At 44.3% G+C, this 14345-nt stretch overlaps 1 protein-coding gene across 1 annotated transcript in view; it reads right to left on the minus strand.

Moving 5' to 3' along the window:
* The window catches only part of EMSY (EMSY transcriptional repressor, BRCA2 interacting), a 36128-nt gene extending 22163 nt beyond the window's left edge, over window positions 1-13965 (minus strand). Inside the window, 6 exon segments of the mRNA XM_029961501.1 lie at window positions 2674-2933; window positions 6283-6435; window positions 7711-7886; window positions 9716-9790; window positions 10273-10372; window positions 13854-13965. Coding sequence (XP_029817361.1) covers window positions 2674-2933; window positions 6283-6435; window positions 7711-7886; window positions 9716-9790; window positions 10273-10372; window positions 13854-13923 — 834 coding nt within the window. The 5' untranslated portion in view covers window positions 13924-13965.
* Between the last annotated feature and the right edge of the window lie 380 nt (window positions 13966-14345).

The following is a 14345-nucleotide window of genomic DNA, read 5'->3' on the forward strand; positions in this document are numbered from 1 at the left end:
AGTGTGAATATAAACCACAGTGCAACAGGGCAAGTTCAGCATCTCTCCTAAGTACAGACACATAGAATGAATCTGGGCACAATCAAAGTCCTGAAGACCATTTTCTTCCTTCAGGGACAGAGAAAAACCATCAGTCCAAGACTATCACTTAAAAACACGTGATTTAATCATGCAAGGAGTAGGGCCTGTAAAGCACTGCAGCTCAGCAGTGACTGCTGTACCATGACTAAGCAGGTTTGGGTCTCTCTGTGCCATTTCATCTTTCAAAATTAACACAGCGGAACAAAGTTCAGTGAACTTCATGTGTGAAGTGCATCCAGAAAACAAAATTTGGTTAAAAATGTAAAAGCTCAAATCACAACTTTCATACTTCTGAAATACTGTTTTCTCACGTATATGTTGAAAGGATCAAAAGAATCTCTCTTGGTTACCAAAACTGCATGACATGTTTTACAGAGACTGCTTGGTTTTAAACATACACACACACACACAAAAAAAAAATCAAGTTGGCTTTTTTGTTGTTGACTGTAATTGTTACAGTAAAAACTAAATCCCAACATGCACTGAAATTAGTCCTGTCAGCTCCATTTTGACAGACATCCAAACCCAGTTCCTGAAAAATAAAGGCTCTGACTGCCAGGAACTTCACTAACTGGATTCCTTCTGTGTCCTAGACAGGGGACTTTATTATCAGACAATCCAGGAACCAGAGTTGTGACATTATTAGTTGTTACCACAAATCTGCCTTCACCCTACTAAAATGTCAAAGCAATTCAAAAAGCTGCCATGGAGAGACGAGGACCTTCATTCATATCCAAGAGCTCACAGTGAGCTTGGAAATGTGCTGCTGGATATGAGGGAACAAGTCTGACTTTCCACTGAAAACTACGGAAGGGGACTTCTCCCACCAAAACGATCCAGTGACATGTTTTGGTACATCTAAATCCAACAAAAGAGGGCAGTGTGACAAGTTCAGATACAAACTCTGCCCTGGCTGCCTCACCAAACCAGCACTGAGTTTCCTGTCACTGCAGATTAGTAGGAGTCAGATAATACTGTGCACAGCAAACCCTAAAATTCCCATGTCAGAACAGGCAGAGGCACAACTGCAGCAAACACCAACAGTCCATTCTTTTGGAGATTTAATACTCTCTGTCTTTAATTACCACGATATATAACACCCATACTTAATCCAACCCTACAGACATTTAAGGCAAAACAATTGTCTGTGCACAAAAGATGAGCCTAACGAGCAGCAGGACGGGTGGTTAAGCCCTGTAGCAGCTGTGGATTTGCTGCACTCAATGCAGGACATTTACTGGATGGTTTATGCTCACTCGTGGATTTCTATGAAATTTGATTAAGGACACTTATAGAACAGTGAATCAAATGAAAGCATCAAAGAGCCCTGGAGTGGGAAAAGGCCAGAGAGAGCAAGATCTTTATTGCACACTACTTCAGTTAATCTTACTTGGTTTTAAAGTTTCCAAAAATCGGGACATGGGAACCTGCTAATCCAAAGAGAGTCATAAAACAATTAAGACTAATAGAACAAACACCATGTGAAGGTTTGAGCTCAACAGTCAGTCTCTCACAGTCAGAAAAAAATGCTTGTTAGTGGCCAGCCTACCATCAGTCTGTCAGCATCGAGGTCAAATTAACTCCACAGAGACACCCCCCTCCCTGAAGTCTGCCTTAATTAATAACTGTGCCAAGAATGAACTTGGTCTGAGCCATTCATCTTTTTTTTTACATCTTAAGAACAGAAAAACAGACACATCTGATATGCTTCCTAAAGCATGGGAAAACAGTCGTGCCATAGATTAGGCACGTAAAAATCTGAGTCTAGTACACAACTTCAACAGGGAAAACCTTTCCCACACACTGCACCGTGGTGGAAGCTGGGCACACTCAGCTGAAATAATGCAACTGATTTTGACCACTGTTAATGCAGAATGAGAAATGGCACACTAGTACTGAAAGGAAAATAAAGCCCCCCAGTCTTTGATCAGCTCCAAGAATATGCTTTATAGAGCCAAGGAAACTAGCCTCTAGATAAAAAGCTTGGCAAGGGAAAGCCCATGCCATCTCTCCTGGAATTCTACTACTGCAAAGAATAATTATAAATAAGGAAAATAGAAATAAGAAAGATTACCTTTGACCAACAGTTGTTACCATCTGAAGGCTGTTCAGTGGCCTATGTGATCCAGTTCTCAGTGGACTAGTGTCCATATCACAAAACCCAACACCACAAAGGGTACTAACTGGCAACCTTGCTGGCAGTCTCACCAGAGAGGCCAAGAATTGAATGAGCATGGAGACTGAATCCCCTCTCATCCCTAGAAGTGGTCCCTTCAGGTCAGGGTTGAGGCACATGGCTGGGGCAGTCTGGGGGAAGCTTGCACTCCCGCTGCCTGTGCTGTACCTGTTCTGTGGATAAAAAGAGGGCTTCAGTCTCCACGGCTGTCAATCCAGGTCCTTTCACACACAGCTGAACTAAAGTCACACAAGAGCTCGGTTTTCTCTCGGTTCGGTTTAACGAGGGATTACCTTATCCCAAGGGCAATCCTTAAAAACCAGCCAGACAGTTCACAGAAAGGAAGAGTCAAACATCACATCTTACTCATTGACAGAAGCAGAACAGAGGAACATTTGGCAGCTTCCCCCACATACCTTCTGTGTTGTGGTGTTTGTCGTCTGCGTCGAGGGCTTCGTGAAGGTTATTTTCACAGGCGACATGTGTGGTGGCAGGGAGTTGGCAATGCTCTGCATTATGTTACTCATTTTGGGGCTGCCACTTACAGGCACTGTGATAGTTTTAGTGACAGGAGTCACTGCCTTCGGGACTTCTTTCAGGAGCACGGGGGAAGAGCTGGAGGAATTCGTTCGCCGCCTTTTGCGGGGCTTTTCATCGTCGTCCGAGCAGCTGACACCTGGAAAAGAAACACTTCTGCTGAGTTACACTGCCCCTGCCTGCAGCTCCCAGTGCTCCCCAAAACACTACACACTCCTGGAGTCTGACACCCTCTTGCAAGTAAGATAAAAAGGAACAGAGGGTAAATTACATCTCACGGTCACAACCAAGCTGGATCACACCTCAGACACTCCTAGTCCTTGGCACAGACCACACTCACAGTGCCAGGAACCAGAGGTTCCCTCCCAAAAACCCCAGCTGCTCAGTTACTGGGTTACTTCACTCAGGTTGACGGATTCAAAGAACACAAGAGCCAGCACAGGGATTTCATTCTGCCTCCAGAAGTTTGACTGATGAGGGGTTAGGGTTGGCACAATGCCATGCACATTTCAATTTAAAAACTTCTCACTGCATTGGTGGTGGTGGTGGTGGTTTTGTTTGCAGCAACTGCAAAGTTTATCCTCCTACAGTCTTCTTGATTTCAGCCTTTGCACCTACTTCCATGCCATGCTTATCCCTACAGTACCCTTCTCCCTTTCACCTCAATACAGCACCTTGAGATCCTTTTTTCAGTTTAACTATGAGGATTTAACCTCACTTTATCAGCTTTTCCCTTCTTTGGTGCATTTTGAGCAACAGATATAAAACGGATATAAAACACAGTCATGAAAAACAAACCAAGCCCAGGCTCAAAAGAGTTCCTTCTGCCTCACAAGCATCTACTGCACACATATAAAAAGAAACTGCTGCACTATTCAGTTCAGTAAAGGATAAAAGCATGATTAATGGATCTTAAACCCAAACGAAACTTTCCAAAGTAGGCAAGAGCTTCATAAGTTGGTCTAGATTACAGAAAGACACAAGTTAATAACCAAATTCTTACAGCTAGTGGGTAGCATTGAAGGCAGTGATTCTGAGATTTATGTTAACCAGTGTCAAGCTGTTTAAAAAAAGAAACCCAAACAACCAGAGAGAAGCTGAAGAGATGCAATCCTGCTTGTGCAGAAGACAACTGGAGATCCTGTTCCCTGTGCCTGGGGCTTGAAGACAAAAAGCCCCATCACAGCAAAGAGTAGCCTTGCTGCTGGTAACTCCAGCAAACTGGGTTGGCAGTCAACCTCTAATTAGAGTCAAGGTCTAATTATGGCCAATCTCTAATTAAAATCACATTCAAGCATTCAAAAAGTGAAGATGCAGGAATTAACATGGACAAGGAAGTGCCCAGTAGCACAGCAAGTAACTTCTGAGGAATGGGGTTCTGTGCCAGCAGGAGCCCCCTCTCCTCTGCAGGTCCCTCCCCAAGGACAGCAGCCATGCCCACAGAGGGACCCTGACCCAGGGAAGAGAAGCAAAGGCTTCGTTTGGAGCTGCCTTTGAACTCCAGCCCACAGTTGTGGCTGCAGCAGCACAAGGAAACTCTAACCACAATTTACTGCACCAGCCTCGTGGTGATCTCCCTCCACAGAGGAGAGGTTTGGTTACATGACTTCAGGGTTTATCATGGACAGGCTTTTAAGTATTACTCACATAGTGAGTGCACTATGCAAACTTATAACTGTGAGTGCACTAATCACACTGAACATGTGCAGGAGTTTCAGAACCTCAGAATCCATTTGAATCCAAAGTCCACAAGCAGCTGAAATGTTAGGACACAGCTGTTATTTTGCTGGGGCATCAAGAAATACAGAAGAGAGAACTATTTATTTGTGGTCCTCAACCACAAAAAAACCCCAAATAACCCAACAACCAACCAACCAAGAAGTAAGAAAGTAAGAATAAACTAGCAGAGCATTATTTTATGTTAAGCACAGCTCATTTCATCCCCTGTTTTCACTGCTGGGGTTCTGCAGGAACGTTTTTCCTTTCATGTCACGTTAGAAATTGCATTTGTACAAGGTCAAGCACAGGCATTCAGCTCAAAGGTAACCCAGGTCCACTGTAAGTCACCCCTGACAGGTGAGGAAGCAGAGGCAGGGAGGGGTTAATGGCTCAGTGAGGCTCTGGCTGGGGAGAGGGCACCCCACACACCAGTGCCAAAGGCAGAACTACAACTCACACCTCCCAAATTTGCTTCTGAGCAGCTTTGTGAAAATTAATGGGACTGATGTAACATTCTCTGACAGACACGTGATTTCTTAAAAACAAAACAACAAAATGAAGCACACAAAGTGGGGGAAAAATGAAATCTAGGGACAGGCAGAATAAAAATGATCAACCCTCTATCATGTGTCTAGACTGGTTTGATACTCATTACCATGTAATAATTCAATAGAGGACTACATTAAATTTTTAAGATGTTAAGAACATTCTCCCCTGAATCTTTAAACTGAAGCCAAGTGATTAGTGCATAAATCAGAAGAACCTTAATGCATTGGGTTCCCTGGGCTGACACAGCCACTAAGGATGGTGGTGTGCAGGTAACATTATATTTAAGTACAGTGTGACATTTCTGACTGGCTAGCAGCTTATACAAATGCACACATAGAGCAGAAAGACCGAAATAATTTAAAAAATATTAAAGATAACCACAGCAAGCATAAAAATACCACTTATAACCTTCGCTGTTAATCTTTCTTTGTCATTTTGACAGATACCAAATAAGGACTAAAGGAAACATTTTAATTATTAGTAAAATAAACTACGTACACTGAGGGCATACACATGAGGCTGCACTCTGCCTTTAGAACTAGCTGATTTATTAGCCAAACAAAGAAGGGGACACAATGGCACAAAAAAAAGACTGTTTCTATTTCCAAATTTAAATACATGAAGATGGGAATCTGGTTGGAATTCATATGAAGCCTTCACAGTTGCCCAGGAAGGCAAGTCTCACTAAGACTGACTTCCAAATCAATCACAAAATGGCCAGACATAGTCAATATGTAAGCACATAAATGCCTGCCAAATTGCATCCTAAAAAAAAAAAAAGGTCTGTGTCAACTGTGAAAGTGGAAAGGAGGGACCTTTTCTAATTCAAGGAAGTGAATACTATGCATTATTGAAGCAGAGTGAAGAGGGAAGTCCTCTGCAGAAGCAACCAGCAGAGCCACCTTAAAGACAAGTTCTCAACAAGATGGATTAGAAATCCACTGATACACAGCAATTTCTATATTTTATTTTCAAAATCTCTTCCCCTCTTGTTGTCCTTGCAGCATTACTGCTCCCTGCAGCATTCTGCTGCCAGCGGATTCATCCTGAACACAATTTCTCAGGAAAAGGGAAGCAATAAATTCATTCTTTGACCTAAACGAAGGCACAGAGGCCTTCAGTGACTTGCCCAGGGTCCGAGTGTTTAACTCAGTCTGTGCTCCAGCCCCCAGACTGTCCCTTTCCTTCCCTCTGGTGCAGCAGGTGCTGGGATCACTTACTTTTGACGTACACAGCACTTCCACTTGGCAAGACGACTACACTGGAGGCTGGGCTGGCGGGCCTGGGGGACTTCACTGTTGCTACACTGCCACTTGGAACTGGGGTGGATGTTGGGGTTGAAGTGGTACTTGTGTAGGAATAGCAAACCACCACTGAAGAGGAGAAAAGACACCTTCCATACAACTGCAGTGCAGAATCCCATTATTCTGTCGCTGTGTTAACAACTGAAATGGAAGCCAGAGACTCACTGGGTCATTACCCCCATTCCTACCTCTGCAATCCTGGCACTGTGGAATGCTCCCCAGCTTCAGCTAAGCATGGCCACGGAGCTCAGGGCCTTCAAAGACAACACAGAAATCTAACCTCCCTCCTCCTCCCACCCCCAGAAATCTGTGCTGCCAACGTGAGCTTTTTTGGTATTTATCTGATGTTTTACTTCATAATTTGTTCTTTTTTACTTTAGAATTAATTCAATGCTTTGATCTTTCTGCTTTTCTGTAAACAACCATATCTAGACTTGTAACTGATAGAAAAGTGCTGTTGCCTCTCCCCAGCAGTACACCAGCTGAAACAACCAAAATATTCCTTTGGTAAGGAAGACTGATTTTGCTAATCAGCTTTTTTAAACCATTGCTTATATGTAATAATACAGTGATGCAGTATCTCACAAAAGCAGGATGAAACAGCCTGTTTCCAAGAAGTGTTACACATGTTCCAGTTGCATAAAGCACAATTCAGGCCTGTTCAGCCAAGCCAGCTGGAATGTGTACCACCATTATTTCAAAGGCATAGGGAAAGCAGAAAACAACCTTTTAAAGTGTTACCTTAGTATGTCTGATCTGAAAAAAAAAAAACCAACCACACAAACAGAAAACCAAACCAACATTTTCTTGACTTCCACCAAAATCCACTTACATTCTTAAAACAAAGTGTTCTGAAGTGCCTTTGATCACTTACAGAACTCTACCAAATCTTAAGCCACTGGTACAAGTTTTTAAAGCTTACAGAGTTGAAGAAGTTAATCGGTGAATGTTCCCTTCATTTCCTGACAAACTGGGATTTTTTTGCCTCAGTTGCTAGTATGCTTACCAACACAAAGCTGCCAGATTTATGCTGCAGAATACTGGAAAGGTATCTTTAAAAAAAAAGGGTTTTTTTATATTTTCTGTGAATAACGTTTGATAAGAAAGATTCGGGATTTTTTTTTTTTCATTGAATCAGAAGGGTTTGTGCTGGAAGGAACTTTAATAAGGTTCATCCAGTTGCACCCCCTGCCACGGGCAGGGACACCTTCCACTAGCCCAGGTTGCTCCAAGCCCCGCCGAACCCGGCCTTGCAATACCACCTTTGATTTCTAACACCGATTTCTGCCGTGACGTTATCCCTACGCTGCCCCGGGTCACAGCAGGGTCCCCTGTGCCCCTCACCTTCCTTGCTGCCGGTGTCTGCAGGCAGGGGGAGGGAGGAGTTGTGCTGCACGGCGGCGTTGGCCACGGCGTTGGCGGTGACGGTGAAGGCCGTCTGCGGCACCAGCCGCGGCATCAGCGGCACCAGGCGACGGCCCTCGATGGACCACTCCGAGGAGCTGTTGGGGCCAGACATGCTGAACAGAAAGGCACATCCTGTAAGTCTTTGCCCAGTTTCTGAATGCTCAGGATTCTTATTTAAGTACCTTCCCCCCCCCCCCAACGGTGAAAGTCTAAAAGGCAGTTCAGGACATACTCCAGCGCTAACGTTCAACTTTCTTTGTTTCATGAGGGCCCTCACCTCTCTCAGCCAACACAGAAAACCTCCCACATTAAATTGAAGAGGTGATTCTTCTCTTACTGTTTTGTTTTACAGGGCTCAGAAGTGTGTGGGCATCACACTCAAACTCCCTTATTAGGTTTGCTACTATTCAGGCAGAGTTGGTACCCTCTACTTCTGGATAGCAATACCTAGAAACCCAACAGATTTCATAAAAGACTCCTGAAATGGACTATGTTACAGGGAAAAGCCCTCAGCTTCTAATGCTAATCTTGTTTTGGCTGAACAGGAGAGTTCAAGACTTTACCAAAGTAGTCCCAAACAAGGTGACAGAACATGAAATTATTAAAATACACCCTGAGCATCTTCCTAAGCAGAAACCTGTCTCCTGCTACCACTTGCTCTTGCCTTAGTACTTACACACAAACTAGAATGTTTGTTAAAAATGCTGTTCTTACCTAAGTGGAGAAGTGTTTCTGTTTATGACTATTTTACACGAGTCATTTGTCAAATCAGCAAAACCAAAATGGTAAATTGTTTTCCAATGCTGTAGTGTTCTTAAGCAAATCAACCCACTTAATATATTAATATATTCTGAAGAACAACTTCTCACATGAAATATTGCAAGCAAGTTGCAGCAAAAACTACTACAAATTAGTCTGTAAAACACACAGGATCTGCTCTGTTGTTAAATCTCTATATGCTTCAGCATTCTTCATACATATTCATGCAGTACAAAAGGAGTTTCAAGAGCTGAGGTAAAAATACATTTTAAAACCAAACAATATAGAGTACAAACATTCCATATAGTAAAGCTAGCAAAGTCAGCCTTCCTAATGAGTTGAAGAATGATAGAAATCAAATACTGTATTACCAACCATCACTCACAAGGAATTACCACAGGAAAGATAAAGAGAAGCAGCACTTCACAACTGCACTTTGTCTGGATTATAACATCTCACTGAAGTGCAACACCTCAGGGCAAACTATGCATGATCTGTAAAATGCTAAGACCAGAACTACTAACTTAAAAAGAAAACCCAATTCAAGAAAAGAATCCTGATTTGACAACTACATGCTTATTTTTCACTATTTTTTCCCCCTTTCTTAAAGATTGTTAAGTAACTCTCAAAGGGACATAACTACTTGTTCTCTTGCTCCCCTGCACCTCTCAGAGGTCCTTTCTACTCTGACCATTTCTCCCCTCTGTGCTGATGCACTGCTTTCCACTCATCTCTTCCACCTCTTTCCCCTCCCTTTGTTTTTCCTATGTAGCTAAGTCCCTCTTAACATAACCTTTCCAAACGGATTAAAACAAAACTAAAGGCAAACCAAGAAGTGAGTAATAAGGCAAACATGTTCATCCTGCTTAGGAACTTCTCTGTTTCCTCCATTCTGTTTCTTCTGGTCTGTCTTACAGAAAGCTTTTCATGCCACCAGACTGTGTCTTACATTGTACTTGTACAGTGCATGGGACAGCCTCAGATCCAAAATCTAACTGTACTAAAGAACTGCTTCTACTCCTTGATGTAGACCTGACACAGCAATTCTTTCACCCACACACTGTTTTAACTACTGTTCTTAAAACCACCATGGATCTTCAAAGTCCCATCATTCAGCTGAGGCCTAATGGGTTTTTCCAAGGGGTACTCGTGGCAATCAGGGCACCAAGGCCCCGTGACTCACTTGTGTGCGATGGTGGTCAGCCGCTCATCATTCACCGCCCGCCGAACCTCGGCGCGGTGTCGCTCCGTGGAAATGCTGTGGAAAACCAGCCATTTATTTCAGTCAGGGGGAGACATGAACATTTATCTAAAAGCTCCAGCTGAAATTAAACTTATGATTAATCTGCCTCAGAGAGGAAAGAGAGCAAGCATTTATGTTCAAGAGATCGTCACTTAACTTCCGCGGTCACAGGGAGAAAGGGTGAACTGTATTATTGCTCCAAAACATTACTGAGGAACAAAAAGAACATTACTGCTTACAGGGTATCCCTGCAAAATAGCCAGAATCCAACCTCCTAATGGGAGCAACAAATTTAAAGGATATGGCAGAAAAATTCACCCAGAACACGCAGCTTTTGTTCTTGAGGCACCTTGTGCTCCAAGACCTCGGAGTCCTACCTTGACAGAACCCCAAGCCAGCACACACCCATGAGCTGGCTGCAGTCCTCTAACACTGCCACAAAGCACCAAAGAAAAGAAAACAGGCCGTGGCTCTTGGTTTAAAGAGGTCAGGGTTACCTAAGCACTTTGGAGAGTTCTCCCAGAAGATCCTTCTTCTCCTTCGTGAGGTCTCCCTGCGCACGTAAGGCACTGATGACACCTGCATAGGCCTCCAGCTCTGAGGGGAGAGAGCAAAGGGTGGTTCTATTTAATGCTCACAGCACAGGGGAAAAAAAACACACACTGTTTTCCTCATTACTGACAGCATTCTATTAATTTTCAAAATCATTAAGAGGAACATGTCTTCCAATTATTTAGTGCTTTTCAAAAGAGATTGATGAGTTAGAGCTCTCTCAGTCAATTACTCTGCAGCATGAAGCATTTCTGTGAAACAACTGTCTCATCACAGAGGATTATCTGGTTTATAAACCCAAGTGAATATGTCAAGCTCTCTCTGAGCTGACAGTTCAGGCAAAAAGCTTGAAGAAACCGTCCCCCAGTTTGGAGAGTAGCTCAGAATTCTCTAGGAGTAGGAGAAAGAAATCTTTTAACATGTATCATTATTACAAATTCCATAGCAAAGCTTGGCCTGGAAAAGAAATACACTATCAAAAGAGCAACTTGATTTTTGGTAATGCCTTTCCTTAATTAGCATGGAGAACATCAGCTCCAGTTTGTTAAATACGATCATCATAATCTTTTATCCCCATTTACTTGATATGTGCAACTGCTTGCACCTGAAAAGAATGCAATACACTGAATTAAACCTGCTCTCAAAAGAAACAATCCAGCTCTTCTGAAACTTAGAGCCATCACAAAGACTAACTCACAAAAACGCAACTCTGATTTACAGGAAATTTGTAATTCCAGGTAACTGTGATGTCATGCCATTGGTGTTCTAAAAAATACAACAGGAAAAGATACTGAAACTTCTGAATTTTGTCCTACTGAGCAGGGTGAAGATACACCTAATGCAAATAATGGAGCCTGCTAATTGGCCAAAGAATAACTTGCTATTCTCAGCTTCACACAGTTCAAGGAAACGTTCATCAAAACTCCTGCTTTAAACCAGAAATACAAATTCTTTTGGATCCTTACATACATTTGACTCGACATACTTGACATACATGTGCCTCTCATTTGACTCGCCCATTTCAGCAACCAACCTAAACCAACCCCACAACAGATCCCAGCTAACCAAAACCAGGAATAAAAGGTGCAGGCCAAAACCTCACACCTCTGAAGTTTGCAAAAGCAAAGACTGATGCTGTTCTGAAAAGCTTTCAGTTCAGGATTCCAAAGAGCTAATTTACAAATCAAATCAGGCAATTGTGCTGAAAAGAAGTCCTGCTCTCCTGTCCTGCATAAGCAGCCAGAACACAAAGCAGAGTCACTCTGGTTAACTATGCAGCCTGCACAGGGATGCTGAGTGACCTACAGAAGCATTTGAAGCTTCAGTTATAAAACATTTGCTAATTAATGCGATGGTTATTACTAATATCAACATTTATTTAGACAAGCATGTTACAATATTTAAGATACTAATGATTTTCCTCTGTTAACAACTTAAAGTAATTCTCAGCCACAACCATATAATTATTTAGCAAGGATAGACTTTTTTTTTCCCTTCTGCATTATAAATAGAGATCCTCTACACTAGAGCTTTAAAAATACACATTCTGGTCTTTTGGAAGGTAGTGAAGATTACAGAGAGCTGTTAACCAGCTTGTGTCTGTGCAGCAATCACTAACTGGGGCGCTCTCTTTCCAACACAGAACACATCAAAACCCAGCCAAAACAGGTTTCCCAAAGAAATATCATAATTTTCCAGTGGGAGGTGCCACCACCACCCAGCTCAGTGATAACCAGGAGCAGCAGCAGGTACCGCACACCTCAGGATGTGTCCCAGCCTCACCTACTTGACTCCTGCTGGAGTAACCCCGCTGCTGCTGAACCATCAGCCCAGTGGGATGCTGTGCAGAGAGTTGGGAAAGCAGGGCTCTGGGAAGCAGATGGATGTTGCTGGATGTGAGGGTCAGGGCCCTGCAGCCTGTCTGCAGGGAGAGCTGCTCTGCTCTGCCTCAGCCCTGCCCCGCTGGCAGGGCCCCCTCGTGGGGACACGGCTCGTGCCAGCAGAACAAAAAAAAAAAAGGGATTCTTTTTTTTAATTTTTTTCCCCTTCCTGTCGGCCCAGGTTATGTCAGTGAGGGAGGAGTAGCTGCAGCCCTGCTTGGCTCAGCTGCAGGGCAGGGCTGTGCCAGCACACCCGGCAGCTCGGGGGGAGGGTTTTTCCGCGCTCCCGGCCAGTACAGCTCCAGTCACAAAACTCAGGAGTGCACATCCAGCCCAAAGCCTTTGGCATCCTGCACTTGCTCCTCGTTTTTGTACTTCTGAAGCCTTGCTTGAGGCTCAGGGCTGTCACCTTAAGAGATGCCCATCTTATTGCAGGGCTGAGTGCGACATCTGTGCCACCCTTTCAACAGAATACACATCCCACATTCCCAAGGAATGAAATTAAAAGGGCAAAGGGAGGGAAAATAAACTCTCAACTCTCAAAACATCAAGTGGATGGCTTCAAAACGTGTGGGAACCTTGGCACAGCTAGGAAACACAGCACATCATCTCTGAGCATTCAAGCAAAATGAGAACAGGAAAAGCTGTCACTTGATGGTCACAGGAAGTCAGAGGGAGCTCAGCTTTCTTCCTGACATCATCTCCAACATCATGGTCCTCAGAGTGAAATCTCAAAAGAAATCTCAAAAGAAATCTAAGGCTTTTTTTCTTCCCTTCTAGTATTATACATCATTTAACTGGCAAGAAACCCCCTTAATTAAATAAACTCAGCCCCAAGAACTCAAAACCAACTGTTCTGGATCTGACCAAAGGTCTAACAAAGGATTCTCTCTCCTGTGCCAGCCAAAAGAGGATGCTTGAGGAAAGAGCAAACGTTTTTATTACTTTACAAAATACAAAAGCATCTCTCCTCATACACACAGACCCACGAGGGCAGAGCACAAAACCACGTCCCAGTACCCATGCCTTGGGCAGGGGGCTCAGACACTGAGCTACATTTGAAACAATACAAAGAGCTCCTGTGGCTGTGGCAGCTGAGCCAGGACATGGTTCTCCCCCTGCCCTGACGTGTGTCACTGCAGATCACAAACCAGCACCATTTCTTTCCCCCCCTGTTTTAAGTCTCCACAGTAGTAACTTTAACACTTGAACTCAGTCCTACAGTGCCAGTTAAGCCAGGGTTCCACGATATATTTTTTGGGTACAACAAGGTGTCTAAACACAGAACTGGGGGAAGGGGGGGGGAACAAAACAAAAAAGAACCCCAAAGACTCTCCTCTCACAGAGCATCTTGTTGCATGATAACAGTGGCAAAAAAAACCTCAGCAGTGCAACACTGCAACCAGGACATCCACGGGAGATTGGACCAAACCAAAACCACTCCCCTCCATTCACTTTGCTGGGGCTGAGAGTATCTACCAAACCTCATTTTAACATTTTGAGCCAGGGCTGTCAAACCAATGACACGTGGAAGATGCAGGACACTGCTTGCAAGTTGCCTGTAGGTGTATTATTCCATGGAAGCAGCAGGCAGGCAAATCTCAGAAGGGCAAACACAGAGAGCCACAAATTGCATCTTACTGTACCCAGTTTGCGCAGGATCCTCTTGCACTCATCCCTGCTGAGGTCCAGCAGGGTTGGCCACACCACAGGCATCCTTCCCTCGCGTCCCTGCTCCCACACAGCTCAGCCTCGCTGGAAAAGGAACAGAAACGCTGTGAGCCCAAGTCCGTAACGTATCGATTTCCCAAGCCGATGAACGCGGGCTCCTCTCAGCCCGCTCCCGACTCCCGGACACGCTCGCTCCATCCTTTGCAACGGCCCGCAGGAGTCCGGCAGTTTCCCGAGGGTACGGACTTCCTACACCCTCTCGCTCAGATCATCGCCCGAGCCTTTTTACCGAGTTCCCCGCCTCCTCCTCGAGGCTCTTCCCCGCCGCTCCCGGGATCGCCGCTCAGCCTCCTCCCCCTCGTTATGCACAAGCACCTACTGCGGGAACTCTCCCGCACGCTCCCCTTAGCCCCGGGGCACGCATTTTGCACCAGCCCATTATACGGCAGCGTGGCAAAAGCACCGTG

Source organism: Manacus vitellinus, unplaced genomic scaffold (genome assembly GCF_001715985.3).
Source record: "Manacus vitellinus isolate BGI_N305 unplaced genomic scaffold, ASM171598v3 scaffold_35_pilon, whole genome shotgun sequence".
Lineage (NCBI taxonomy): Eukaryota > Metazoa > Chordata > Aves > Passeriformes > Pipridae > Manacus > Manacus vitellinus.